The sequence below is a fragment of the Pecten maximus genome, chromosome 13, assembly GCF_902652985.1.
Source record: "Pecten maximus chromosome 13, xPecMax1.1, whole genome shotgun sequence".
Lineage (NCBI taxonomy): Eukaryota > Metazoa > Mollusca > Bivalvia > Pectinida > Pectinidae > Pecten > Pecten maximus.
In genome coordinates this window covers 31902519-31916009 of record NC_047027.1, presented here as the reverse complement: position 1 = coordinate 31916009, position 13491 = coordinate 31902519, and the positions used below count along the sequence as shown (strand labels likewise).

Below are 13491 nucleotides of genomic sequence, written 5' to 3'. Positions count from 1 at the left end.
CCACTGTTCCAGGTAAACCTTTACCTGTTACACAGGTGTATTGTTCATCTATTCCACTGTTCCAGGTAAACCTTTACCTGTTACACTTTGTTACCTATTCCATTGTTAACCTCACTAAAACAAACATACATCATGCTTTGCATGAAATCCGTGAATGTTTCACTGGCACTATGGTGCTACTATTGAAACATTGTCTCAGTTTATTTTCCATTGTTCAACATGGAGGACTGTACAGTACTGTAGTGGTGTTCTCACACAAACAAAAACTAACATTCATTTTGATCTCAAAAGTTATCTTCATTCGGATATATATCGTGTGCAATCGATACAGAACAGGAACGTAATCAAGCAACGCAGGAAACGGAGCATAAATTGGAAAACCCACATCATCGCCAGTTTCAGAAATACCGTAGCAAACTGGGTAGCTATTGAGTTGAGGCCCAATGACTGATAGAAACAAAAAGGCTATAAACCGTCAAAATGTGTATATGAAGTAAAAGGAAAATATTATATTTCAGGACAAAGCTCTTCATTCCATTTTAGGAAGGTTTATAACAGAAATACACAAAAAGACAGAACCCAGTAACAAGGGATATATACTTTATGAAATAATTACTGGAATTCAACGGAAATTTCGAGAAATGTGTTGAAACTAAGATAGAAATTTTAGCCAGACAAAAATGTCAAGCTTCTCTGATTTCTTTCGGGGAGAATATGTCGTGCTCTTGGAATTCTGGATTTATTTAATGTTAGCATCCTAAAGGAGTATTTATATCAATTTATTATTAAGTGTTATTTTTCTATTTTCTATTTTTTTAACCAAAACAATCTTTTGTTGTAGCATGAGATAGTGTTGAGACATATTTACTTTTATTACCCTCCTCTGTGGAATAGTTCTTGGATTACTGGTGAATAGTCTGCAACTATTCCACAGTAAATTCCAACTTTTCCACAGCTGTAGGTGATGATAGTAGACATGTCTCAACTTTACTCCATACTATAACAATAGGTGACATCGTAACCATGTTTTACATTTTTGTAAAATGAGGAAACTTAAACGTCGATGATATATTATAGTTTACCTTTGTGGCCTTGTTTCAACTTGATATTTGATAAAATGTGCAGAAAAAAATACACATTTTATAGAAAGTTGCTTTGTTGTTTTTTTCAGGATGGCCTCTATTGTAAAGAAGATACAGATTATTCTCGTGGTTTTAGTATTACTGTACATCCTACTCCAGGTCTGGACGTCGGATTTGATGACCTTGACGAACACACGACCAGCTGTATATAGCCATCCGATAGGTATATCATCAAGGACGTCTACGGAAACCACGCCTGATTCTTCTAGTACACTTATAGGTTTACCATCAAGGACGTCTACAGACACCATGCCTGATTCTCCCAATACACTTATAGGTTTACCATCAAGGACGTCTACAGACACCATGCCTGATTCTCCCAATACACTTATAGGTTTACCATCAAGGACGTCTACAGAAACCACGCCTGATTCTCCTAGTACACTTATACGTTTACCATCAAGGACGTCTACGGAAACCACGCCTGATTCTCCTAGTACACTTAATGTAGGAATGGAGATATCAACCATCCCGCCAATCCTGATTCCTGTCAGTAATACAGAAGGATCGTATACAGACACCACAACTTTAACTGAAGGACACTCTGACACGGAATCCGTGTTGAGACTAGAGGTCACTACATCACATGGTCAAGACGTTTCCCTGACAACGGATGAACCATCATCGCGTACTAAAATGACGACAATGAAATTAGACCAATATATATCACGTGCACAGGAAGGGCCGCTATTATCAGAAATGCCACCACTTCTTGTCAATGATACGGGGATAGAATTGGCAAAATTAACCACAGGTATTAATAACTCGACCGAGGAGACAAACGGACCATTGTCGCATGTTACTGTGACATTAAATGTATCAAATCAGCTCATACCTGCTGTCAAAGAAACGCCGCTAGAATTAGAGAAACAAACGGTAAATCATAATTTAGCGGAATTAGCAAAACCAACATCTGAAATTTCAGCGCCATTGGACAAAACGACTTCCGGTGTTGATGAAACTGTTGTGAAATTAGTCGAAGCAACATTTGGTTACAACAAAGCAAACAATTCTGGTGTTAATGAAACATTAGTGAAATCAGAAAAACCAGCTTTCAATATAAATGAAACGTCTGTTTTATCAAAAACTTCCGATACGAATTCAACTGTGGGATTCGACAAGGCAACCTCCGGTGTTATTGAAACGTCTGTGAGTAAACACAATGAAACTTCCGGTGAAAATGAAACGTCTGTGAGAAAAGCCAAAGAAACATCCGGTGTTAATAAAACGTCTGTGAGATTAGACAATGAAACTTCCGGTGTAAAACAAACGTCTATGAGATTAGACAAACAAACTTCCGGTGCTAAAGAAACGTCTGTGAAATTATCCAAAGAAACATCCGGTGTTAATAAAACGACTGTGAGATTAGACAATGAAACTTCCGGTGTTAATGAAACGTCTGCTAGATTAGCCAAAGAAACTTCCGGTGTTAATGAAACGTCTGCTAAATTAGCCAAAGAAACTTCCGGTGTTAATGAAACGTCTGCTAGATTAGCCAAAGAAACTTCCGGTGTTAATGAAACGTCTGCTAGATTAGCCAAAGAAACTTCCGCTGTTAAAGAAACGTCTGTGATATTAGCCAAAGAATCTTCCGGTGTTAACGAAACGTCTGTTAAATTAGATAGGGTAACTTCCAGTGTTATTAAAACGCCTGCTCAGTTAGACAAAGTAATTCCCGGTGTTAATGAAACGTCTGTTAAATTAGATAGAGTAACTTCCCCTGTCAATATCGAGTCGGTACAAAGTTCCGTGCGGAGCCCTGTCAATAGTAAGAAGACTGAGCATTTGACAAACTTCAAGTATCCTCTCGATATAGATATGGTCGCGCTCGTTAAAAAATTAAAATCTAATAAAGCTGTAGATCAGAAACCTATATTTCCATACACGTATACATTTTCTTATCACCGAATAGACAGATGCGAAAAAGATCCGCCATTTTTCATTTTCCTTATCAAATCTGCTCTCAGGAATTTTGAAAATAGGACGGCGATCCGGAGTACTTGGGCACATTCAAAACTGCAAAAGAAATATAATTTCGTTACGGTGTTTTTTGTTGGAACGTCAGAAAACAAAGCAAGTAAATCGGCATTTAAAAAGGAGAGTAGTAAATACAAAGACATAGTACAGATGTCGTTCCGTGATGACTACTATAACAACACATTAAAGACAATAGGCGCGATTCACTGGACCGTGAAACACTGTAACAGGTCTAAATTTGTCGTCTTTGTGGATGACGATATGCTTGTCTCCACCAAAACCTTGTATCATTATATGCGGCAGAGAGTGGCTGGACAGACCTTTTTTGGTGGCCGTATTATCACCCAGTATCCTCAGCGCCGTAAGAAGGATAAGTGGTACGTCTCATTCAAAGACTACCCATACAAACTCTACCCACCAATGCCTTCAGGAGGCTTTCTAATCATGACTATGAACTTCGTTATAGACCTACATCATGCTTCTCAGTACACGAAGAAATTTATCTACGATGATTGTTACCTGGCGATATTAGCGTACAAGCTGCATGTGGCACCTGTAGACATACCTACAGTCTATATGGAACCCATACATCCTAATCGCAGACTCCTCCGTTCTAGTATAGCAATCCATGGATACGACCCGGACCTACTCAGACATGTCTGGCACCTGTTAAAGCGCGGGTATAATAAACATCGCCTTAAACCTTAGTTCACCACTGTGACTAACGATATATTATAGATTAAAACTTAGTCCACCACCGTGACTAACGGTATATTACAAATAAAAACTTGACAATAAACTTCACAAATATTACAAAAAAAAAAAAAAATATTACAGATAAAAAGCTAATCGCTTTGCTGTCAAAATAGAAAGATGTACCGGTATGGATTGATGATTCTTTCTCATCTAGATAGTTAGTTCCGACTACAACGATGACGAAGTCGACGTTGGTTAATGCATTAGAAACTCACAGACACGGATATCAACATTTATAGCATTGCTTTATGACGCTGTTTGTTCAGGTATCAGAAGCTCCGTCAGACATGAACGTCCAGATTCATAGCACTGGTTTCTGATATCACCATAGATCGTGTACGTTAAATCATGTGGAACGTGCTGTCTTTGGGTTTCGTCGGCCATCCACGCCATAACTTTCTGACGTCACTTCTGACGCTGAATGTGGAAGACTCCTGGGCGACTCTACAATGCTCTGACTATTGTCTGGACAGCAGACTGTCAGCGAGGAGAAATCGTCGTCAGAATGTCCCAGTCATCATCACCAAGGTAGGTAGATACAGTTAAAGTTTTGGTTGTTAATAGCTTGTCATTGTCTACCTAACCGATTCCCTTCAAACATAACCATTGAATTATATAACCGTGTAGTCTATTGACTTAAACAAGGGAAGCAACTATGTTAGAAAGACTGAAAGTCAATTTAAAAAGATGTTGTATTCCCCCCAAAAATCGTAAAAGGAACATCAGTTTGTGTAACACGTGATTGACATAACTATTAAATAATTAAGACATATTTTTGTCAGCTTCGGTAACAAGGAACAAAAACCTAAGGGATTATCAGTTTGTGTAGCACATGCTTAACATACCCATTAAATAATTAAGACATTTTTCAGCTTTGGTAACAAGGAACAAAAACGTAAATAAAGAAATAATAAACTAGACGCTTTTGATGAACTATTGTGTTTTTTTCTTTTAATAAAATTGGATCGGATGCCATCGGTACCCAAACAAATATTTCATATGATACATTATATTACAATTTCAAAACATAGGTGAATCTCGGTTACTATAAATGTCCTAAATTGCTCGTAATAAACGTTTAGAGATGTGTAGCTACCCATGTATAAGTAAAATGCCTGTCTGTTTAAAATTTCATAGATTTTAAATTTGTGTCAGAAAATACAGGAGGGGGTACTAACTGGATAGCCACATCATTATCAAGTTCTGTAATTTGTTTCTGGAAAAATAATATTATGTCAATTAAAAAACCTAAAAGTGAATGCAAAAAAATCTTACTTCAACAGTTAAAAAATTATGGCATTTTTTTGGCAGAGCGTATAAGATCGTTGCTCAAAACCTGGCTGTTAATAGGACGTTAAACAAAAACAAACCAAACCAAACACTGTGTAATCCGTCCTTAAATGACCCTGGCTGTTAATAGGACGTTAAACAAAAACAAACCAAACCAAACACTGTGTAATCCGATCAATGGCGCTGTTTTATAGTTTGTCATCAGACTTATCCATTCGTTTATCTGTAGATTTTGATTTTCTATAAATTCGCACGCCTATTTTTTCTGCGGTAAAAATAAGTTTTAAGTGGGGAAATCCAGATGGTGCTTACTGCGATTAGTCTGGTTAAGAATGTATCATTATAAAAAAAGGTTAAAGTCTTTGATAAATGTTCCAAATATCGATCGGAAGTGTTTTTGCAACAGCTGTTTTTTTTATCTTTCTTCTCGAAGTCCAGAGTTTCAATTCTCCCCGAGCCTGGTGAAGGTTTATTTCTGTCGAATATAAAAAAAAATGTTTTAAATGTACAATCAGTTTATCTGTGCAGTTTATATTTCTTTAAGACATATCTTATTATATTTAATGCTTGAACGCATTCAACTTTGATCAATAGAAAATCTAACATGATTATTATTGTTTTGTTTCAGAGGTATGTAAGAGGCATATTGGGAAACTTGAAGCAACTTTAACGAACCTGTTTTAAAAGCAATATGACAAACAACTTACATCTACGATAATAATGAAGACATCAGACGGAGAAATAGTTCAAAGTTCTTCGAAAATATATGATAAAGATGATCCAGAGGAATGGATTTATTTTGTTACGATAAAACATTTCGTTCTTCTGTCATTGTACCCTTTGTATCATTAAGCGCTATATGTGTTCCATATTAAGATGTGTTCATTTTCTGTGATGTTTGTTCCGAGTCATGTTGATTTTCCAAACTACAAAACATCCGAGTGGAATTCGAATCTCGTTCGACAGTGAAGATGTGTTCCTTACCAAGACGTTCCACCTTTTGAGACCAGTGTTCGGTATAGCAACTGATTAGCTTGAGTTAATAGTTTGATTACAGATATCCGAAAAAAAGTTAATTGTGACTGTTTTTTCTCAATGTGCGTCTGTCAGAGTGTCGTGTATTTTCATCTGTCACAGGAAGAAATCGAAGAAATCGCATCAATTGTGAAAAAGGCAACATAACAACTACAACGACAAATGTTAGTTCCAACAATATGAGTTCATCAGAAATTACGTAATACTGTCGATGCCAGGATGTTGAAGACGTGTTTGTATAAAAGGTAGCTTGTATAGATTTCATTGTAATAATTTTGGCATGCAAGAATATTTAACGAAGCCACTCGATACTTTGAGCTTAAAAGAAATTAGTAGAATGCGTTTGTCTTCTCATGAGTTACGTATTGAAACTGGGAGATATCATAATATAGAAAGAAACCGTAGGTTGTGCTCACTCTGTATGTTGCAAGATATTGAAGATGAATTCCATTTCATCTTAAAGTGTCCTTATTTTGATTCATTACAAAGAAATACATTAAACCTTATTATATTAGAAATTCTAGCATGTTCGAATTAATAGAGCTGTTAACAACAAACAATAGAAAGGATATCTCAAATCTTGCTAAATATCTTAAGTTTGCAAGGCGGAGAAGATTAGAAGGGCTTAATAACCAATAATTGTGTATAGTGATATACTGTTTCTCACACATATGTTTTATTACCTTATTAGTAGTAATTGATTTGTCTCTATGTGCCATTCAAGTACAAATCTATGATAAGATATTGTTTATGATGTCAATAGCAAATTAATTGTTATATACATGTATGTAATACATATGAATATGTGTGAGGGTATATATGTATACAAGTGCTGTATATGTTTATATGAGTGAACAGCCATACATGTGTGTGTATTGGATGAAGATATAATTAATATGACTACATGATGTCTACTTGGTATTTACAATCTGTGAATTTTACAATATGCCAGCAATTGTTAATGTATATGTATTTTAATTTACTATAATAATGTTATGGCCATTCTCTTCACTAAACGTTATATATCACGTTCATTTGTCGGTGTGGGTGTGGTGCGAAAGTGATTATTTTGTTATACATGTAATATGTATATTCACATGTCTACGGATGAGCCGAAAGGCTTAAAGTAATAAAGAACTTGAACTTCGAACATGGATGTTTCACCTTTAGTGAGTCTTCTGTGAATTAAGGTGTTTGTTTATCGACACGCTGAACAGGAAACCTGACAATGGAAATATAAATATCCGAAAGTCTTGGATGAAAATCAAGTTTGAATTAATTGTACCGGTTGTGAAATATTTATATAACACAAATAAACAAATAAATAAATTACATTTAATTAATTAATCGTTAGTATATAATCATTTCATTGCTGTTCTGTATTGTATTGTCAGAATCGCCTGTTTTAAATCACACTCGTAATAACCAGTATAAGTCTCTTAGTATTTATTGGACAGATGCAGGTTATATCCCCAATTTCTGCTGGTTAAGGTATAAATGACAACGGGTGACGTCATCAAAACTGTTTTAATTACACATGTTATACCTTTGATGTCGTTCTATAAATAACTTGATTTCAGATTTATTTTAGACATAGTTTATTGTCAACTAACAAATGGCACAAAGAAAACCTCTTCTATGTGAACACCGAGTATACATCAACAGTATTTGGCATGGGAATACTACATACAATGTTAATCAGTTTAAGACATTGCACGAGAACGCCGATTGTTTTCTTGTATGAATTAACATATATACCAGGATATAGTACAGTTGACTAACGAACCAGCCAATCAGACGTATCTAATAATCTTCAGTAGCTTAGGTTCCTTTAGGTTCTGTAATGGGTTTTATAAACAAGGATTCTATTTCAGTTATTTTCGGGGATGGAATAGAATAATGATATATTGAAAATAAAAATGACTAGAGAATATTACAGTCCGCTTAGTAACCACCGCGACTAATATACCTAGTCTGAAACAGACGTTTGATGACGACGTAAAAAATGTTGAATCATCAAAACAACTTTCAAAGTAAGAAAACTAATCTGCGAGTCTTTTACTGTTTAAATCAGGGAATTGGAGTAAACAACAACATAGATATGTATATTAGACAGCACAAAATGGCCGACGGAAGGGGACGACTTGACCTTGAGACTTGTATGTCTTGGCGCAATGTTGTCTGTGAGACAAACTCATCCGAACCGGAAGTCGTCACATAACCAATCTGGTCCACAATAACGCTCCCGTCAACAAACACTGGCCTGACGCAGATGTAGTAATGGGTAAGGGGGGATAACTCCGGTATCACTGCACGTGTCATATAAGCTTGTAGGTAGATTGTAACATCGTGACTGATTTCTGATCTATTTAAGTTTTTCACGGTTACTGACCAATATAATTGATTTCCATCCTTATAAGGCCAGGTGATGTTGACTGTCTTGTCGTCCGTAGATATAACGGATAGACTGACACTGACATGTATATCCCCGACAAACATAAATCCTGACAGTTCACGCAGAGGGTTTCCCTCCAGAAGTATTCTCGGCACCAATTCTAGGCCTGTGAGGTCACGTGACACTAACGACCCAAGACTGTTAGCACGGAGATCTAACATTTGTAAACTCGATAGTTCTGACATAAATCCTGATTCAATGCTAGAAATGTTATTGTTAGCCACACTGAGCATGCGCAATGCTGTCATGCCCTGCACCATGCTTTTCGAGAGATCCATGAGTCTGTTACCTGTTAGATTAAGGACGTGTAGCGACTGTCCCAGACCAGCCCACGACCCAGGACTAACGGCCCGGATCCTGTTATAACTAAAGTCTAGATTTCTGAGTGAGTACGTATGGAGAAACATTTCCCTCGTTACAGTCTCGAATCGATTACCCTGTAAACGTAATTCGTGAAGGTCCAGATGCCAGAACACACTTTCTTCTGTCGTTTTAATTTGATTATCATTTAAATCTAAAACTTTTAGCGAGTTCATATCACTGAAGACACCCCCGCTTAAATAGGTAAGTCTATTCGATGAAAGTCTCAGTACCCGGATGTGACGTCTGAACGGGTCCACGTGTGACGCTTGTATTGAGGTTATCTTGTTGTTATGTAGATCTAACTCCCGCAGTGACGTCAGATTCCAGAATGTCTTTGACGTTAGAAGAGCGATCTCGTTGTTTTCCAGGAAAAGTTTGTGAAGATTAAACAATGAAGCAAACGCGAAATCGCTGATGAAGTGGATGTTATTTTCTGACATATTGAGTATTTTGAGTCTAATTGGACCTACAAAGGTTTTGGATGTCACATTTGTTAGAAAGTTTCTGTTTACATAAAGCTCTCGTAAATTTACCAGATGAGCGAAGCTACTATCTCGAATGATTCTGATGTGGTTGTTGTTCAAATGAAGATTCTGCAGTAGTTTGAGATGGGAGAATATGTCTGTGGTAATCTGGGGTAGTTGGTTTTGATGGAGGAAGAGTTTACGTAGACGTAGAAGTGGATGAAATGTACCTCCATCGATCACACTCACGACATTATGGTCGAGGCTGATGGTCGTTAAATCCGAATGACGATGGAACATATTTTTGTTCAGCACTCTTATAAAGTTGTGACTGAAGTCAATATAAGTGATCCTCACCGGAAGCTGATTTATTAAGTTGATCACATGACCGGAAGTAAGTTCGCGTCTATCACAGTACGCAAAGTAGTTCCCAACACAATCACACGTGGGTGAACAGGCATCACATGACAAGGCTAACAACCAGACGATCAGCAGGGTCACACTGACGCTTGTGTTGTTATCACGGCGGTGCTTCATGTTCCATTGTATCTGTAACAAAATAAATATTACTACATTATCACTTATCAAACACAACTGTAAAATTACTTATAGAAATGGCAAACACAGTCATAATTCCATCTAATAATCGAGTCATGATGTGTTGTTGTTGTTGTTGTTTATCCTCCAGGGATGTCGGTTGTTATGCTATCCTCGTTAATTTTGCAATGGTTCAAACTTTGTCCTCGTTTCAGATTTTATTTAATTTCATTTATGTTTTTTTTATCAATCTTAATCCAATGTTGTGAAATATGACCGAATATACAATGTCATATGCTCAATATCTATATTGCCGACAATGACAGGTGTAGTCTACGATCACACAAGTATGGGTTTGTAAAATACATCCTAATACGAGCATGACCAAGTGTAGACTTCACCTGCCATTGTCGACAATAAATATATATTGAGTATATAACATTGTATATTCGGTCATCTTTCATAACATTTTGATTCCTCTATAAGATCATTCGGTGTCCCTGCAATCGTTCATACATGTATATCATCATTGTTAATTTGATTTTAGGATTCCGTTGTTAATAACATAAATTTAGACAGACCTTGTTGTTGATAACATAAGTTGAGACAGACTTTGTTAATTGAGACAGACTTTGTTAATTGAGACAGACTTTGTTAATTGAGACAGACTTTGTTAATTGAGACAGACTTTGTTAATTGAGACAGACTTTGTTAATTGAGACAGACTTTGTTGTTATAACATAAATTGAGAGAGATTATGTTAACACCATTAATCGAGACATAGTTTGTATATTTTAGATTGATTTTATTCGGGTAATAGTTATTGGCTTAGAGAGAAGGTTTAGTAGTTAGATCCTAACTCTGACAGGAAATTTAATGTTTAACATTCCTGAATACGCTGTTTTATATTTGCTGGACTTAATTATAAATATACATTTAGAGCAAATGATAAGATCGTGCTAAAACTGACTTGTATTACAATGTAAAATCTGTTTATCTGTAAAAGGTATGCAGAGTCCGTATACTGATTTAAATAAAACAGCACGCAGGTGTCTGAATAACATATGCAAATTAGTGCATTTTATCTTACATCATGTTCCATGGCGATACTGTACACGCGTGTTGGGTAAGACTACTCCTCGTAAATATCATTGTGTCGGTCACAGTGAGGGGTTTTATATAAAGAACGATCACAGGTAAACCTCAGGTAGGCTGTGACTATACAGCGGATACTGAGATAGGCTGATAGGCTGATAGACGTAATACAGCTATACCTGGTCAAGTACAGGTGTAAACAGATAAGTTACAAATACCTGGTAAATCTTACTCTGGTACAGACATACGTACATTACGATATAAATATATATTCATGTTATATATATATTCAATTTTCCCAACCTTCATCCCTTTTCAATCTCTACATCGATACCCTCCCAAGAAATCTACCAGTAATACATACAATGTAGAGATGAAAAGATAAGGACTTACCTTAGGTCAGAACGTGTGGACACTTATAGTGCCATATCGCGCGCGCACACATACATATATACACATGTACATAACAGCCACACGTGTGACATAAGTATCACAAAAGCAATCTACAAAGTCATATTTAAGGCAATAAAAACGCAGCGTTCCGGGACAGTCGATATGAGCTACACTACTTCCCAAGTCACCAGCCTCTCGGCATACTGAGGTACTCTTAACGCTACAGCGAAGTACGGTACTTGAGAAGCTACAGTCAAATCTTACTGAATATCATTTTATCATAAGAATAGTTTAGAGGTATGGGTATAATATGTATATTATCGGGTGGACCTGTTAAATCTGTCATTGTTACACAATAGGTATGAAGGTTACGTATCACATTTCTGGTGACGATCAATACCTCCACGTCACACCTACTTCCTCATCAACCTCAGTATTGTATACATTTGTTTAACTGATAAACAAACTATTTTTCTGTCAGTAATTCACATAAACATTCAGTAAATAATTTAGAAACCTTACCTGTTAGTGAAGCTCTGTCCTTTACCACGTACACACCAGTCTACACAGGTAGAGTGACGACACGGAAGGCTGAAATTATCCATAAACACAGTATCGACGGCGGAGCTTTATAACTCACGCACTTAAAATGGTCGTAAACAACAAGTCTGGGGTCGCTCTTTAAACACGTGTGTAATGGGGGCTAACGTGGGTGTATATTGGACTGTCAAATTTGTCACTAAATCTGTCACCAAAATACAACTTAAAAAGAAAGTAGAATGCACTAAAACACAACACGCTGAAAACACAGAACAATGGAATGACACAAAAGGGGACCGGGTAACGTGTGGAGAGAATATTTCTTCTTTAACAGAGTGAAACACGAAAACTGTAGACCGGGTAACGTGTGGAGAGAATATTTCTTCTTTAACAGAGTGAAACACGAAAACTGTAGACCGGGTAACGTGTGGAGAGAATATTTCTTCTTTAACAGAGTGAAACACGAAAACTGTAGACCGGGTAACGTGTGGAGAGAATATTTCTTCTTTAACAGAGTGAAACACGAAAACTGCAGACCGGGTAACGTGTGGAGAGAATATTTCTTCTTTAACAGAGTGAAACACGAAAACTGTAGACCGGGTAACGTGTGGAGAGAATATTTCTTCTTTAACAGAGTGAAACACGAAAACTGTAGACCGGGTAACGTGTGGAGAGAATATTTCTTCTTTAACAGAGTGAAACACGAAAACTGTAGACCGGGTAACGTGTGGAGAGAATATTTCTTCTTTAACAGAGTGAAACACGAAAACTGCAGACCGGGTAACGTGTGGAGAGAATATTTCTTCTTTAACAGAGTGAAACACGAAAACTGTAGAATACACAATCTAAAGCAAGAAAGGTTTGGGTTGTTAGCTTTCCTATCGACACATATGGTCATTACTGAACGACAGAAAACGTGTAAAATTAACATTGAATGCCGACATCAATAAGAAAACTAAGTCAAATTATATAAATCGAGAACTAGATGTAAAAAGTTAGATATTGAAAAAGTACAAAAAGAGTCAGACCATGTGTCCCGGTGTAGTTAGCGTCTCCATCAAACACGCCATGTAAATCTAGGTACGACATATCCAGGTCACAATCTCAAGGTGATAACTTTAGTGGTGAGGTTATAATCACTGAGCTTATCAACAAGCATCAAAGACGTCTATCATCACCTCACACAAGAACGTGGAATGTTAGTATAAACAAAAGCAAAAAACAAAAAATGGCTAAACAAAACAAACAAAAAAATAAAATAAAATAGATATAATAAATAGTTGAATAAATAAAGGTAATTTAGGTCCCCACACTGGCCATAAAGCTTCATACTAAGATGTTGTCTCTGGTTACTATGTAAAAATAGGTAAGACGCTGATATTGAAGTTGCTCCAGTTCCTATTTTTCGAGTTCCATAGGTATATCTTTTAGACATAATGGTCAA

The 13491-nt window shown here is 36.5% G+C and overlaps 2 protein-coding genes across 2 annotated transcripts; one reads left to right on the top strand and one right to left on the bottom strand.

Moving 5' to 3' along the window:
• Nucleotides 1–1589: 1589 nt before the first annotated feature.
• Nucleotides 1590–5938, top strand: LOC117340268. Its single transcript, XM_033902024.1, has 2 exons — nucleotides 1590–4403; nucleotides 5794–5938. The coding sequence occupies exon 1, from the start codon at nucleotides 1596–1598 to the stop codon at nucleotides 3825–3827; it is 2232 nt and encodes a 743-aa protein (XP_033757915.1). The 5' UTR covers nucleotides 1590–1595; the 3' UTR covers nucleotides 3828–4403; nucleotides 5794–5938.
• Nucleotides 5939–7708: 1770 nt separating this feature from the next.
• On the bottom strand, nucleotides 7709–12157 carry LOC117341132 (insulin-like growth factor-binding protein complex acid labile subunit). The gene is made up of 2 exons (XM_033902981.1): nucleotides 12030–12157; nucleotides 7709–10031 (listed from the first exon to the last, which is right to left on the bottom strand). The coding sequence occupies exon 2, from the start codon at nucleotides 10017–10019 to the stop codon at nucleotides 8271–8273; it is 1749 nt and encodes a 582-aa protein (XP_033758872.1). The 5' UTR covers nucleotides 10020–10031; nucleotides 12030–12157; the 3' UTR covers nucleotides 7709–8270.
• Between the last annotated feature and the right edge of the window lie 1334 nt (nucleotides 12158–13491).

Excerpts from the sequence above, each read along its gene's own strand:
- LOC117340268 (XM_033902024.1), top strand. The coding sequence starts at position 1,596 with ATGGAGATATCAACCATCCCGCCAATCCTGATTCCTGTCAGTAATACA.
- LOC117341132 (XM_033902981.1), bottom strand. The coding sequence starts at position 10,019 with ATGAAGCACCGCCGTGATAACAACACAAGCGTCAGTGTGACCCTGCTG.